This window comes from Pezoporus occidentalis, unplaced genomic scaffold (genome assembly GCF_034315485.1).
Source record: "Pezoporus occidentalis ecotype Australia unplaced genomic scaffold, CSIRO_AGI_Poc_V1 ctg7, whole genome shotgun sequence".
Taxonomy (NCBI): domain Eukaryota; kingdom Metazoa; phylum Chordata; class Aves; order Psittaciformes; family Psittacidae; genus Pezoporus; species Pezoporus occidentalis.
In genome coordinates, this window is record NW_026916052.1 from 2,616,453 (window position 1) to 2,632,252 (window position 15,800).

The 15,800-nt window shown below is 36.5% G+C and overlaps 1 protein-coding gene across 8 annotated transcripts in view; it reads right to left on the minus strand.

Moving 5' to 3' along the window:
• Positions 1-15,800, minus strand: part of FAM120B (family with sequence similarity 120 member B) — a 52,664-nt gene that overhangs the window by 14,112 nt on the left and 22,752 nt on the right. For 7 of the 8 annotated variants that reach the window (XM_062641913.1, XM_062641916.1, XM_062641914.1 and 4 more), the window contains one exon: positions 14,118-14,210. The exons of the other annotated variant lie outside the window; for it this stretch is intronic. In XM_062641913.1, the coding sequence (XP_062497897.1) occupies positions 14,118-14,210 (93 nt within the window). The remainder of the gene's footprint in view (positions 1-14,117; positions 14,211-15,800) is intronic. 8 annotated transcript variants of the gene reach the window in all.

The following is a 15,800-nucleotide window of genomic DNA, read 5'->3' on the forward strand; positions in this document are numbered from 1 at the left end:
TGAATTAACAGCAAGTACGCATAACATCAAAAGATTTAATTGCTGAAAACAAACTTTGATGAAGAATAATTAAAACAAATATTTAAGCTGTTGAAAAGAGTAAATGCAGCAAGCAATTTCCCATCTTCTAATATAATGGCTGTGACCCACATGACTGTTAATTCATTTTATCATTTATTGGCAAAGATGCTTATACCACCCTTTTTAATCCCACTGGTACCAAGGACGTAAAACAGCTGTTAGAACAGATTACTAATACTATATGTGAATGTTGAATGCCATCTGGACCACAAATCTTAAAAAAAAGCTTTCATATCTTTATTATAAAGCTAAGCACAGAACCAACCCAAATATGTGATTAACGCAACTTTCCCCAGTAACGTTATTCAAGTCAGTGCAAAATAAATGCATGCGGTTTTGCAGAACAAGTGCATAAATGAGAATCTGAAACACTGATCTTTTCAACTACACTTGAGACATACTGATTAAGAAGATAGAGTGATGTTGCTGGTGACAGGTTTTACAGGTAGAAGGCTTCATTGTCTAGGGATATCAATCCAGAACTTTCCTAAAGCACTAAAGTGTCACGTGTGGGGGAGTGGTTATCAGGTAAGGCTTGTTTTTCAATGGAAATCAATATTAGCAAGACCAAGGCAAGAACTATGAACAGTGATTTCTTTATTTTAATAAGACAGGAAATACATTCACTAAAGGACAGTTTCTATTTTCCACGTCTGGCAATGAAAAGCAAAGAAAACGAAAGCACAGTGAGTCTATAACAATGAGTCTGTGCACATGGCAAACCACAGACTTGCTTTGCCATGGGAATGCTCACAACTGCTTGGTGTCTGCGATGCAAAGACGTCACGATGAGAAGTGGAAAATTCCGAAAGAAAAGAAGGCTTGCCTTCCAGGGCATTACACCCTAGAGATTACTTCTTAGTGGAAATTGTGTCTGTTCTTTCTACTATTTTTATAAACTCAGGACCCCAGTGAATCATGTGAGATATACCCCTGTGATCCTGCTGCTGCTACTCTTACCACCAGCTGATGACATTTGTGAGAGAGAGAGACAAGGGAGTGCGTGAGAACTGCTCCTCCTGCACCAGCTGCCTGCACTGTGCCCCTGCTGCTGATTGTACAGCAGCAGCTCCCCATCCTCCTAGGATTTGGGGAAAAAGATTACTTTTCCTATTTTCCAACATTAACTGAAGACTGAGAAGAGAACTCAAACTTCACAGTCCTCTAGTATCACTGAAGCAGAGGTTAGTGACGCTGTGCACAGAAGGCTTGAACTGAACTGGGTAAAGCCCACTTGAAAAGAGCGAGAGAAGGGCTGCAGCACGCTAATATATCTGGTTTCTATCCTATCAATCTGAGAAATGTCTTTGCTAGCAGAGCCATCCTCATAGACATATCATACCTTTTTCTGCTCTAGAAACACAAGGCTTTAGCTTGTCGACCACAAGTTCAGGCTGGACTGCATTCTCCCTAACTGCAGAAGGAGGCTTTGCAAGAAGGAAAGTGTTCGCTCCAGGAGCAGTTCGCAAATCTAGACCCAGAGACTCTATATCCTGCTGAAGAGATTTTACTTACAGGAAGAAAATACTTAAATCTTGTATGCAAAACATGAATTTCAAGGTCAAATTACATCTAACTATAATAATAATAATAAAAAAAATCAGGATGTTAAAATACCTTTATGCTTTAAGGCAATACTACTGGTCCTCCAAGACTTTGTGGATTCACAAATGATTTTTTGATAGAGGTGTAAACTTTATCCTATGCGTTTTGAAAGATGCACAACCTCCTTTCAGGAACATACTAAAAAAACCCACAACTTCTTCACCACTCTACAGTAGGGAGTTCAGAGGGTTCAAATTCTGTTAAAGGATTAATAGATTCTACCACAGTTGAAATGGGAGGGCAAGTATCTAAACCGTCAGCAGACACAGATGAAGGCCAGAACCATACTCACTGGCAAAGCTACCTCACTGTCTTCATTTCTAGAAACCAAGGAGAAAGGTAAATATATGACAATAATTTTACAGTTCTTTACTTCTGCTACTTCACACATCATCTATACCTTGATGCACTGAACACATTCACTTTAAAACTGGTTCCCTTAGTAAGATTTTCAACAACATTCTGGGGACACACTTTATCAATGAAAAAAACTTGGATTAATAATTGTTACTTAGGTGAAAGTTGGTTTTATGCATTTTTTTCCCTGCCTGTTGCCTTCTGCCTGTGGTTGAGCTGAATATTGAAGATATGACTACGACTAACATTTTGAAATACAAATTTTAAAATAATAACTTTAAAATTACATAAGGTATTTTTATCCCACTCCCCCCCTTCCTCAGCCCAGCCACCCTCTGTTACAAAAAGCAAAACACAACACTTAAGGACAGGGTATTATTTGCTAATTTCTTATTAAAATTAATAAATTGAAGAGCAATAATTAAAAATCAATGAAAGCTGACCCAAGCAATAATGTGAATACTTCTCTAGTTTAACCAGTTTATTTTAGATTCATTTGAACTCAGTTAGTTTATTATCAGTATACTACTTCTTACATTACCTCCCCAAACCCACCTGTATTTTAAATGATCAAATATTTAACCATAGGCAGTTTATGCTTGAGCAATAGAGGCAGCAGGTAGATCCTACCTTGTCATTAAAACAGTAAGGCTTAGCTTTGCCTGGGAGAGGTAAGACACACTGTGCTCCAAATATAAAGAGATAAACTGTCAACTGATGACAACTTCACTAAAGTTAAATTCACTGTAATAGAAAGTATCACTAAAAAGATTCTTTCAACCAAAATACAGACTGCTTTCTTGTATTCCAAATCTTCCTGCCTTCAGCCATTAGTATAGAACCAAAGAATCATAGAACGGTTTGGACTGGAAAGGACCTCAAGATCATCTAGTTCCAATCCCTCACCCCCCACCAAATTCCCGGTGTGAGTTGTCAAAAGATGTTGTGCACTGGAGCTATATGCTTTGCTCTTCAGCAAAGATAACCTAAAGTAGTGCAATGGTGGTAAACCGAAGGACTGTTATCCTACAGAGATAGGCTGGTGAAACAGTACATTTACTTGGCATCAATCAGTTTTAAGCAATAGGCTGCTGGGAGTGTAGTACATCACCTGCTTCCTTGACCTGGCAAATTAAGTGGGGAGAAGAGCACCAGTATTTTGAAAACACAACTAAGGTTTATTCTGATAAAAGATTACAGCTTAAATTAAGCTCTTCCTGCTTAAACAAGGTGTGTGTGAAGGAAAATGAGGATTGAAAAGAGATCCTATGAGGGCATCTGCTGCAACAGAAACTAGATAAACCAGTTTTTAAACACTTCTAAGGCTTTGCAGTAAATATTTACCAGTAAAGAACCCAATTGTTTAGTATTTATATGTTGAGGAAAGTTTATTGACTGGATTTTATCAGGAGTTTGATGTAAAATGATACCTCTCTGTGGAACAACACTGTTATTTATATTAAGCCAAAAACTCCAAAGTAGTCGTCCTAAAAAAAGCTTACAAATTTCTTTTGCCTTTAGCACCCTCGAAAGTAACAACACAGAAGTACTACTGCTAACCAATCTGCAAGCAGATAAAAATCTCCTTCAGTTCTAAAAAGCCTGCTTCTCGTTTCTTGTTTGGTTTTCAAAAATATCAGCCTTTATCAGAGCTCTTAATCATATCTACAATGAACCCCAGCATAAATGACATTTCTCTGATGATAAGTGTCACCAGTTAAAAAGTTTAGTCCCTTCAGCTTATTTGTGCACAGTTATGTACTAGATACCACACTAGCACCTGCAAAAAAAGATTAAAATAACATTATCTTTCTTTCTTTAGCCACAACTGCCTGCCTCTGATCTAAATGATTACTGGGCTAATTACAGTAGATAATACATGGGATATTTACAGAACATTTGCATAAATTTTGAGCTACAGTCATCAGTCTAACATCTGACTGTAGCCCAGCCAGCAGCCATTTGTCCTTTCTATAAAACTGAATGGATTCATTAGGATTTTAATTTTTACTGTCTTAAATACATGCTTGTGTTTTTGGTGACAAACCTTTGAACCTCCTTACCCTTCTTTCATATAGATAATACTGAATTTATTTGGTAGCAAAATACATTTAATTTGTTTGGGACTCTCAAAACTCTTAAGATCACATTTTCTTTTTCATTTTTTGTTTTTCCCCAAAACATAGTTAAATGTTCTGGAATCATGAGAGGGGGAAGTACCGGTAGCTCCATCTGCCTTGCAGCTAATAAAGTTTGTCCCCGATGAAAGACAAAGTGCTAACAGACTCCTGGTATGGCTGAACCAGGAACTGATGGGCTCCTGCATATGCTGTGTCATTGGCATCTGAAATGGTTCAGTAATTATCTGAAATTTTTTCCCATGCCTGTAGCAATGTGTCCCTCTCACATGGATGCCCTAATAACATGATGACACATTAAAGGTTCCTCCTGTTAGGCAATTTAAAGTGTCTTCTCCTTATCCCCAGCTGTCTATTTAAAACAACCGGCAGTAACTTACTTCTCTCAGAGACTCCCACATCTCTGTCAAATGTGGCTGAGATTAGCCAACATATTAAGAGTTATTAGGGGACATAGAGAATAACTTCAAATGCTTGCAAAAGGTCACTTCCCTCTCTTATTACCAGTAACTTTCCATTGTAAGCCCCCAAATATCAAACTTATTCCACTCTGTCCTGGTTTTGGCTGGGATCATTTTCTTAGTAGTTGGTGCAGTGCTGTATTTTTGCTTTAGTCTAAGAATAATGCTGATAACACACCGATGTTTTAGTTGTTGCTAAGTACCCTAAGTCAACAACTTTTCAATTTCCCATGCTCTGCCAGTGTTAAACTACAACACACTCCTTTACTTTCTGACACTCACTATATATATTTCTGTATTCTACTCTACAGTGATTAGCTCCTTTACCAAAATCTTTAAAATGAGGGGCTTCATTTGCCACTACCTGCAAATTGACCATACTCCTGATTTAAAGTCCTTATCCACACCTTAGCTCAGCCCTTTCCTTCTCCTTAATCACAGGACTCGTCCATGGAAAAAAGTTTTGGGAGCAAAAACCCTGCCACCAACACAACCTTGCACCAACACAACTACTCAGCAGACCATACTTGGCTACGTTTGCTAATGCAGTGTGCCCTTTCACAGCCGCAGATTATACTGGCAAACGGTAGCTGGTTAGGCGTGCCACTGCTCAGCGTGCTGCTATCTGGTGGACTATCTTGTGGACATTTTTTATAGCATACCATGAAACCACTGCTGTGGAATAAGACATCATTATGACTACAAAGAAATTTTGATAGATGGGAGTTCATGACTAAAACTGTCCAAGGTTTAATTAAGCAAGCTTAAAAATGAGGTTTTTTCCTCCCCAGAATCAGAGTAGCTGTTCAAGATCTATATAATTGTCCTAATGTATGACCATTCCCTTTCTCAAGCTGTTTTGAGTATATACTTTTTAAGAGCCTGATCCAGCAAACCTCAGCAGAACTACATTAGGCAAAATTTAATATATCTGAACCTTCCAGAAACATTATGATGACTGTTACTGATGTCATGGCTGGTATATTATCATGGCTCTTCAAATAAAACCGTCATTGTGTGAAGATGGTTAGCACAGAGAAATCCAGGAGAACAAATACTGTTTGCAATATAGGCTTTGTTGTTTGTTGGTTTTGTTTTTCCTTCTCAGGTTTCTTTGTACTGCAAAGCAGCTGCACAATAAGATTGTTGATACTACAGTTCACCTTTTGAAGTGATATGGTCCAAGGTAAACAGTTTTGGCTAAGCAGTTTTCTAGCTGTTAAGTCCACAAGTTGAGGAAGAAAAGAACCAGTCTGCTTCTATTTCACAACAATCTCGAGTTCCAAGACAAATCAAACATGAATCAATAAAGTAGTAACACAGATGACCTATGAAAAGAACTGCCAACCTGCAATCTGTGATCAGGTATGTTCAAGACACGAAGAACTGATCTGTAATTAGGTTGTGAGAGTACCACTTGCAAGATACCTATTTCTTTTGGAAGGGAAAACTGCCATACTTGAAAGCTGCTATCTTTTGCCATAAGAACATCAACTCTGTTATAGTTCAGATGAACACATACAGTGAAATCAGAGAATCCCTGTTTGGTGCACACAGCTATTACATACAGATGGTTTTCTGAGCCATTCAAGAACTAACTACAAATAAAGGTTTTAAAGAAAATATCATTACTTATGTGTAATATTCTACATTTCCTTGTATCAGCACTCTATCAGAGCAAATTGATACAAACAGGGAATTGGTATATGTGAGAGTAACAGCCATTTTTAAAGGTGTACTTAAAATGAAGAATGCTGTTTAAAAGAAAATGCACGCTCTGTAATCAGCCAAACTTTGGGATGGCAGCACTTAAGCCAGCACTGGACTCTGCAGGCACTTTGCTGATGAAACAAGCATTTACTGACATTGCAGCCCCAGGAACTGATCCACAGCCATTTTAAAACAAAAGGCACCCATTTTTTATTATTTTTTTTTTTTTTTGGCACAAGATGCTGTGCCAAAACAAACATCCTGCAGAACCACTGCGCATTTAGTCTCCTATAATAGAAAAATGTTGCTTGCCATTGTTGCTAGACCAAAGCATGCCTCTGTTGTATTGCACCTCAGGGTACAAATACAACATACAATAATTCCATAATTTTGCTAAAAAGTAAGTAACACTGAGAAGACTGAGAGATGGTTTTACAAAAGTGTATTGGCACAGCCCTGCTTTTACGAGATTCAGTAGCAAAGCTCTCACTGACTTTAGTAGGAATTTATGGGACTTCAGTCCTAGCATAGAATGTTTTCTGCCAAGATGTATTTTTGTGTCTTATATGCAGAAAGTAAATAGAAAACTACTGATAAATAGGAAATTATACTTAGGTATTCATTAACTGCCTTTACTAAAACCAATACACACATAACTTTCTATTTGGCAAAGAACTGAATGTCTCTTCTTTTATCTATCAGGGAATATATAGCAGCCTAGCTAAATGTAATATACCTTTCTTGTTAATGTGCTTATGCTTCCTACATGTGCCTGTGCTGGAGTGACAATAAACAATCTGATTAGATTCCTAAACAATTAACTAAATGTCCCCATAAATCATTAATTATTCTTTTTGAAAAAATAACACACAACCACCTTTACACAGCTAGTGCTTATCATCCCTGTGTTTTGTTTCCAACACTGAGACAGGATTGTCTTAACGGGCAATGATGTCTTGAGGTGCTAAGATATAATGCTGGTAGGAGATGTTACAATGTACATGTACCACTTTCCTCCTAACACAGTTCCATTTCTTTATAGAAAGCTACTTTAACCACATCTCAGCTATTGTTCAGTGAATGTCAAATGAAATAATCCAAAAAAAAGAGGTGAAGGGGAAGAAAATATTCATGTGACATCAATATTAATGTTAAGAATGTATAAAAAAAAAATCACATTTATACAGCACTTTTTGCTACAGAACTTCTATTATTGCAAGTACTGGTGCATGAGTGTTACAAGTAAGAACTAACACACAACGAAGAACTGAACAGTTTGACCAAAGCCACAAAGAAAGCAACAAATAGGAACTGGACACCATTTTGACTTTTAACCCCTGGACAATGATAACGTCAGTCAAGAATACACTTGAAAAGAAAGAGAACTAATCAGTTCTTAGTCAGCCTGGCTGTTTCTCATATCTTCTAGATGAACATTTCTACTATGGCAATTTGAAAAATTCCTGTACATTCTACAAAGCACTGTAACCATATGCCTAAAGGCTTGTTTTATCTTCTTTCTCCATCCACCTATAAATGGCTCATTAGGTCATTTCAGAAACCATTTTTGCTTCTCTGAAGTTACACATAGCCATCTGCTTCTCCAGGGAAAGTCAAGACAGATGTGCAGCTCACATTCCTGCTCAGGCGTGACAGGGGCACAGAGGCAGGTGCAGGCAGCCCTGAGCAGATGACAGGCAGGTGCATGCGTGCCTCCGCTTCCTGATGGCATGCTCCCTTCCCCGCTCTGGCTCCAGCCCCTGCACGTCACCTGCCCTGTGGGGATACAGGTCACCCCTTAAATTTAATGGAGAGCAAGCCCACCTACACCATGCAAACACCACCTCCAACTGTCATGTACTGCTTGATTCTTCTAACATACAATACGCAAGGAATTGAAAACTACTTATCTCAGGAGTAAACACACACTTTGACCAACACAAACTTGGCAGGAAAATGTGAGCTGATACCAGAAATTATTCTTATTTTTCCTCTCTATAATAAGTGATCTCTGATTTTTTCAAAGCTGTCAGTTTGCTTAACATTTTGGGAGCACTTTATTATCTTCACTATTAAATAATTATGTTTCACTTCCTGCAATATTATTAGGTATGGATTAAAAATTAACAGTAATTTTGTTATCTGAAATTCCAGTGTCTTTTACCTGAAACGTCCTGAAAAATTCTTTATGCTATATAAACTGTAAAAGTGTTTATAACTGAAACACTGCTGGTATTTCCTTGTTGAAACCTTGTTAATAATGAGCTACAGGGTAGTAAAAGGGGAAACTCACAAAAAAGCAGAGCAAATTTACACAATTATTGAGGAAAAATGCAACATCATCCTCCACAAAAGGAATAGAAATCCTCTCTTTTAAGGCTCTTGCTCAAACTCTTGCCCAAAATTTTTGCCATAAGCAAACTGAATCCAACTAAATGAATGCATTTTTCTCAGAAAGTAAATGAGCTGATCTAGTCATGCTGGGGTTTGTATTTGTGTCAGTGACACATAACAAAATTCACACAGTTATGTGAATCCTGACACCAGAGTATATGTCAACTGTAAAAAATGTTCAGGGAAATACACTGTAACAATACTAATAAATATACCAAATTTGGTAAAGACAAAAATGGGGGAGAATGGGCAGAACAGCAATTTTGTCTGGAAGTTGAATATGTAAGCCTAAAAAATACTTTTTATATATTTACGAACCAATGACAGCAAAGGAACAGTTGTCCATGCAACAAGACCAAGAAAACTTGGATTTCTTCAGAACTTCAAAAGATGCTTATGAAAATAGCCACAAATGTAGAGATGGGACTTTCAGCAATGCTGTAAGCAGTGAGTAACTTCAGCTCCTAAGATATAATTGTATTTGCACTGATTTTTGATCCCTGACATTTCCAACACTCTGCCAGTTACAATCTCACCTGTCATTTTAAAAACACCTTTCACAGACGCAGATGTTGTGGGATTACGGATCCTGACTCAATAAAGCATTGACAATGCACCTGAATTCCACTTTAGTTAATACTAATGTACATCACAGAAGCAGGTCTTAAGTATGTAAGAGAGGTTTATCTGTGAGATCTTTACAATATTCTTACCTGTATTTTCTGTTTTACCCAGTCCAATTAGACTTTAAGCAAATATTTATTAGGAAACAGTCACACAGGCACAATAAACACACTCCCTGGGGAAGAAAGGATTTTTATTTTTTTTTACGCAATTATATTTTGAAAAATACAGATAACTCACAAAGGCTGTTTGGAGTCTGTCTTAAAAGTATCCCATCTAACAGTGTTGACAAACTTATCTTGGCTATCTTATCTAGGTCAGAAGACTGAAATTCTGGAATGTTCAGAATCTGGGTATTATTTATGTTTTTCTGTCCACAAGGCAAGGAATAAAGGATATCAAGTTTAAAAATACAGAATAGATTTAGCAGAATCTTTCTGAAATTTGAGGGACCCAAACCAAGATACCCACACACTGCTCTAAAATGTTGTGCTTTATTACATGAATGTGGCTAAGTATCCCTCAGAAAAATATTCAAAGAAAAAATCTTGTGCAATATTAGTATAATGCTACTACCAAGCTAATTTTGCTTCCATGGCATTGTACAATGCAAAAGAGTTGAATATCCCATGGAACTACAACTCTTCTAAAGCTATTTCTGCCCATGAAACTATTTAACTAGCTTGCTGAGTATTTGTTCTATTATTATCATTCCAAAAGCTAGGGGAGATTTAGGTTAGATATAAGGAAGAAGTTCCTTACTGTGAGAGTGGTGAGGCACTGGAACAGGTTGCCCAAAGAGGCTGTGAATGTTCGATCCCTGGGAGTGCTCAAGGCTAGGTTGGATGGGGCTTTGAGCAACATGTTCTAGTGGAAGGTGTCCCTGACCATGGCTGAAGGGATGGGAATGGATGATCTTAAGGAAAGGACGATCCTTTCCAACCCATGCTATGATTTTATGATTCTAAGTAATACTTAACACGTATTTTGTGAAAGTTAATTCACAATCAAATTGCAAAGACTCTCTGGAGCTTACCATTTAAGATCTAAAATGACTGCTCATCTTACATCAGTAATACTTTTTAAATAACTGAAGGCATTTGAAAACTTGAAGGAATACACTTCAGCGCTTGACTTTCTTATACCGCATATATGGCCAAACTGTTCCTTTTACAAGTGGCACAAAAGATGCAATTACTCCAAAGCAGATATTCTGGCATAACTGGATTTTTTATTTTTATTTTTTATGGCAAAGCTATAAAGATCTTGCAAATGCCATAAATTCCAGCAGTGATATTTATGTCCAACCATGCATCTGCTGTTAACTTTTGAGTTCATATTTTCTGACATACATTTTACTTTTAAAAGCATTTAATTGGACCCAAATTTCATCTACCAATTTCCAGGTATATTTCCTTTTTAACGGAATCTTTCCATCTCATCTTTGGCCACGACTTTCAGAAAAGATGTGACTCACAGCTTTGCACCTCCAATACAATTTTCTCCTATATTCATGTATTTAGAAAAACCTTAGAAAAAATGTTCTTGTGTTTATAAGTCATTATGGTCTGTCCTGTTTGGCCAGTATTTTACATTCATTACAGGTAAAGATGATCTATAATCGCACTTGTAAACAACCAGGGCCAGCACAGTACAAGAAACACGACTGCAAGCGTGACTGCTGGTGTCTCTGTTCTTCAACAATGGCCTCAAAGTTAGACTGATGGCTCTCTGGGCTTTTTGCCAACACCACACACCAATTTAAAATAGGAGGGAAATAGGCAACCTGGGGTCTAAAATTTCATTCTGACCTTATGTATAAGCTCTATGGGAGGCCTGGGCAAAGCAGAATGTTAATCTACCATATAAGGGAGGCACAGGGCAACCAGGGGGGAAAAAATACATTTTGGTATTTCGAAACCGTCAGTCTTGAAAACTAATCAAATCTTCATGTATATACATTATGTTATTGTCAGAAAATACTATTTAATGTGAATTTTAGTTGTATGTCCACAGCCCACTTTCTTTCAGCATGATTTAAACTACGGATTTTTCTGGCTTCAACTCACTTTATTCAAACCATGAACATTTAAGTTTCATAAATTTGCAGGTTTATTGATCTCATTAACTATGAAATATGGATACTACATCAGAAAGTAGATTTGAAAGTGAGGATGAAGAGAACTGTTCAGCCTTATCAGGAGAACAGGCTCTATTCACATTTTCTCTCATACTTCACAGTGGAAGCGTGGTTTTCTTTTGCTAAAACATATTTGCTAATGGATTCCTTTGTAGGAACAGAACAACTTTTTTATCAAATCAATGTTCTTCACAGAACTGTCTACAAGGAGTAAACATTTTTTCCTACATTTAAAATAATAATGCAGTGTTAAGTCCAAAACTGCAAATGAGGAAGCATACACTGAAAATTTTGCAGATGCTTACTAAGTTTAACATAACTTCCATGAAAGCTCAGTTATTAAGTTCTAGGGATCAAGTTTAACTTCTCAGTGGAGAATAACACGTATGGTAAACAGACTATTCCTCTATTTTCCTACTATAGAACTAATATACTAATCAGATATGTGTTAGTGTAATTAACTGCACTTGGATCCTTCAATTTTAAACACAAATACATAGAAAATTAAGCTGTTAAATACCTACTGGTACCATATTTACTAATTATTAAAATAATTTAACAGCATAACTCAATTTTATAAAACTACCAAATAAACATAGTAATAAATAAAACCAGTTTAAGCTATTCTGGGATGGAATCATGAAAATGAGATGCTTGAATTACGGTGCTCAGAAAACTTGCTTTACTGATCATTATTTTTAGAATATTTATATAAATTATTCTATTAGTTTAATCTCTGGCCTTTCCAAAACAAAATTCAAAGGACATTATCAACTTCACCTCCACACATTTCAGAAGCACAGAAACAAGAAATAAACCACTTTTTACTCTTCTTGTGAAGTGAGATTAACCTCATATGAATCTTCAACTTAATCCAGGTGCTACCACAAAATTATAGGTGACATATATAAAGAAAAAGAAGTATTTTTATGACAATTAATACAATGTAACATCTTCTCTTAATATAGCTCGACAAGCCAGAGATACACAACCGAGAAACAGCAACTATTCTCCTCTGGGACATCCAGGTCACCAAAACACAGAAAGCGAGGTTAATCTGAAAGCAATGGGGGAAAGTTCTGAAAGTGTTATGCCCTATTCACAATCTGGGAAACTTACAAAATTTTGTGAACAGCTTTGAATTAACAGAATGACTGCTGATAAGCAGTATACATGGATTAATATTATGTGTTCAGATACAACACTCAGATTTATAATTTCATAGAACCACAACACAAATGAATCATGCAAAGACATATAATTCAAACAGAATAAACTTCCAAGCATTGCAAACATTTACAAAATAGTACCTGTGAGTGCACTTATAAACAAATTGTTTCAACACTTCCTGCTTATTCTTGCCTTCCTTTATGCTTTTACTGAATGACTATCATTACAGACTTGATAAAATGATGACATACTCAATGTTTAGTGCAACACTGTGCAATAATGTCTACAACAGAAATAAATCTTACATTTTTGCTGTTTTCCATATTGCTTTCAACTCATTTCTTTTTGTTACACAGACCTAATACTTGATCAGCTGTAGAATAAATTTGTGATCAATTCTGAAAAAATTCATAGGAGACTGGACTTTGGCTGTTATAATGCCCCAAATAACGAAATGGGAATCAGACTGGTTTTGTTATTTTGGTTCCTGTGCCCTAGAAATGAATTGATAGTAATGGGAGTGGTTGGGTTACCAACCACAATCAACAAAAATCAACAAAAAGTACAATCAACAAAAAGTACTTTTACAACTCTTAACATGGACTCTTCAAAGTAACAGAGAACTTATTGGAAAGCTGAGGAAGATTTTCAGAGTGAAAATGTGTTAAGGTTCCAGCCATTTCTAACCCTTTCCCCCTTACTTTTAAGTACGCCTACAACTCAAACAGCCATTGACATGTGCACTCTGTGCTGTAAGCTGCTAATACTTTGAATACAATTGAAAATACTCTCGTATAATTAGATATGCAACAACAACTATTTAGATGTTTCTACTGCAATAACCAACTAGGAACCTGTTTTTCCACGTATGGATTCAAGAAGACAGAAAATGAAAAAAAGAACCAGATTGCAGGAAGTATATAAAAATATTAAAAAGAACTCCTGAAAAATTATGGAATAGTGTGATACAAAAGATATTCACTACATTAGGCCACAGTAGGTAACGACATTTTTTTTGCTTTAGTTTCTGTTATGTTTATGTTCTCCCACAAGTAGTAGTACTAAACCTTATGATACAGTGATTTTCATACAAATTATGTCCCAAACACTATCCTCGAGAAAAAAAGAATGAAGCAATGGTGCACGACAGGATTCACCATTACAAATTTTCCATCAGCTGGAAGTCTGGAAGCCAAGTCAGGAAAAAATCTGAGAGGACTGCAATCACCAGACAATGTCATTTGTAGTTTACTTTTTTTATCTGATCAACAAATGTAAGTATTCATATGAACTGTAGCACATTAAAAGCCTACATATTTACCACGACACCGAGTTCTTGTATCTGAAAAAAACATAGTGTAGAAGAATTTCCCCCCCAGATATTTATCGCACAGTTACCATTAACATTTTTTGCCATTCAATTAATCCAGTCCATACCTGCAAACTTGCCAGTTCAGCAGCTGACTTCCCTTTGAGGCAGAGAACGAGTGCCACAAATGCATTTAAGTCCTCCATAGAGAGGCTACTGACCTAAAACAGATGAAAAAATAACACATTATCTGAAAGCTCTGAAGAGGAACTTTCTGAAAATCAACTCCTCTTGCTCAAGCACATCAAACATAAATCAACAACCTCATGAAATTATGACCACCATGAATACATCATCTAAGAAGACACTTAAATGGAACAAAATACTTTCACAACTTGAACAAAGCACATACCCCAATACCTGTGTAAAGTGCGTACACATGGACTGCCACTCAGCAAACAAAATGCCCACCTTCGTGTATTCCCTTCTCTTCCCTTGGAGTTTCTTAATGACAAGAAATTTCTTCATCTCCATAACACTAAGCACAGTTAAAAAAATATAAATTTCTTTATAATCAAGACTCAGAATGAAAACCACCTCAGTGAACCACAGACGCGACCACCCTTAGGATTTTTTTCAAAGGTTTACGTGGTTATCTGTTGGAACCTTTAAAATAATCTAAAATATTTCACTTACCCACTTTAAGCTAAATTTTAAAATATAAAAAATCATATTTGGATTTGTTTAAGGTTTTAGGCTGCATACTTAAGCTGGAAGAAGTCAAAACTATAAGAAAACTAAACCTAAAATGTTCAAGGGGAAAAACATGAGGAAAAATCCTAACTTTGCATTAACAGTTCGCTCTAATACTTCTATAAGAAAAAGGAGAATGGAGGCATTTACTGTTGTGAAAAAGTAGTCTGAGATTCTACAGAGGCACATTATCAACTCAGGAGAAAGACAGTGCCTCTAGACCAGCTGGGCTGATTCCCTGAGATTACCAGTCCATTTCTGATCATTTGCTTCCTCTACCAAGAACACTATAGATAATACATGTGCACCAGGACCAAAGATCTGTTACAAATGTTGAGGCTATAAAGAGGTCTCTAAGTGAGATCCATAAAGCATTACAATTCTTTTATCAGCTGGAACTTGAGGGAAGGTTTCTGTTGCAAAGTGCATAAATGTGCATTGTGGGCTTACAGTAGTTAAAAGGTTGCCTAAAACTCTGCACTTACTTTATTTTTGGGGAATGTTATGTACATCCCATTTCAAACTGGTAAGAGTTTCTATTGAGGCTATTAAAAATCAAAAAGTGACAGAAAAAAATGAAGGGGATAAAAAAAATTATGTAGATCAGTAGGAAAAGAAAAAAAGAAACCCAACAAGAAACCCAAAACCAAACAACAACAAAACAAACAAGAAAGCCCCAGACAATAAGCAGACATCTAGAATCACTTTGTTTAGGAAGAGTGACCCATTCTTTCCTGCTGAAGACAAAAATTATTCGGCCATTACTGAGAATTCTTTTTTAAATCATACCTTGCTGCTTGTTCTACTGTAAAATACTTTCCCTTCTACAATGCTGTTAAAATTTGCATCAAGCACACCAATGTGAGGGGTATCAGAAAAACTTCAAGCATTCTAAATGCTTCTTGGTATTCATTAACTCCACCAGGCTGCTAAGATCTGATAATGGCCCTACTTTACCCTGTATTTTAAGTCAGATGTCACCTTTGTGTAGATGGCAACAAGAGAGGTTTACTAAACCTGTACATTGTATGCATTGCAATAACAGAAAAAGTGACTTT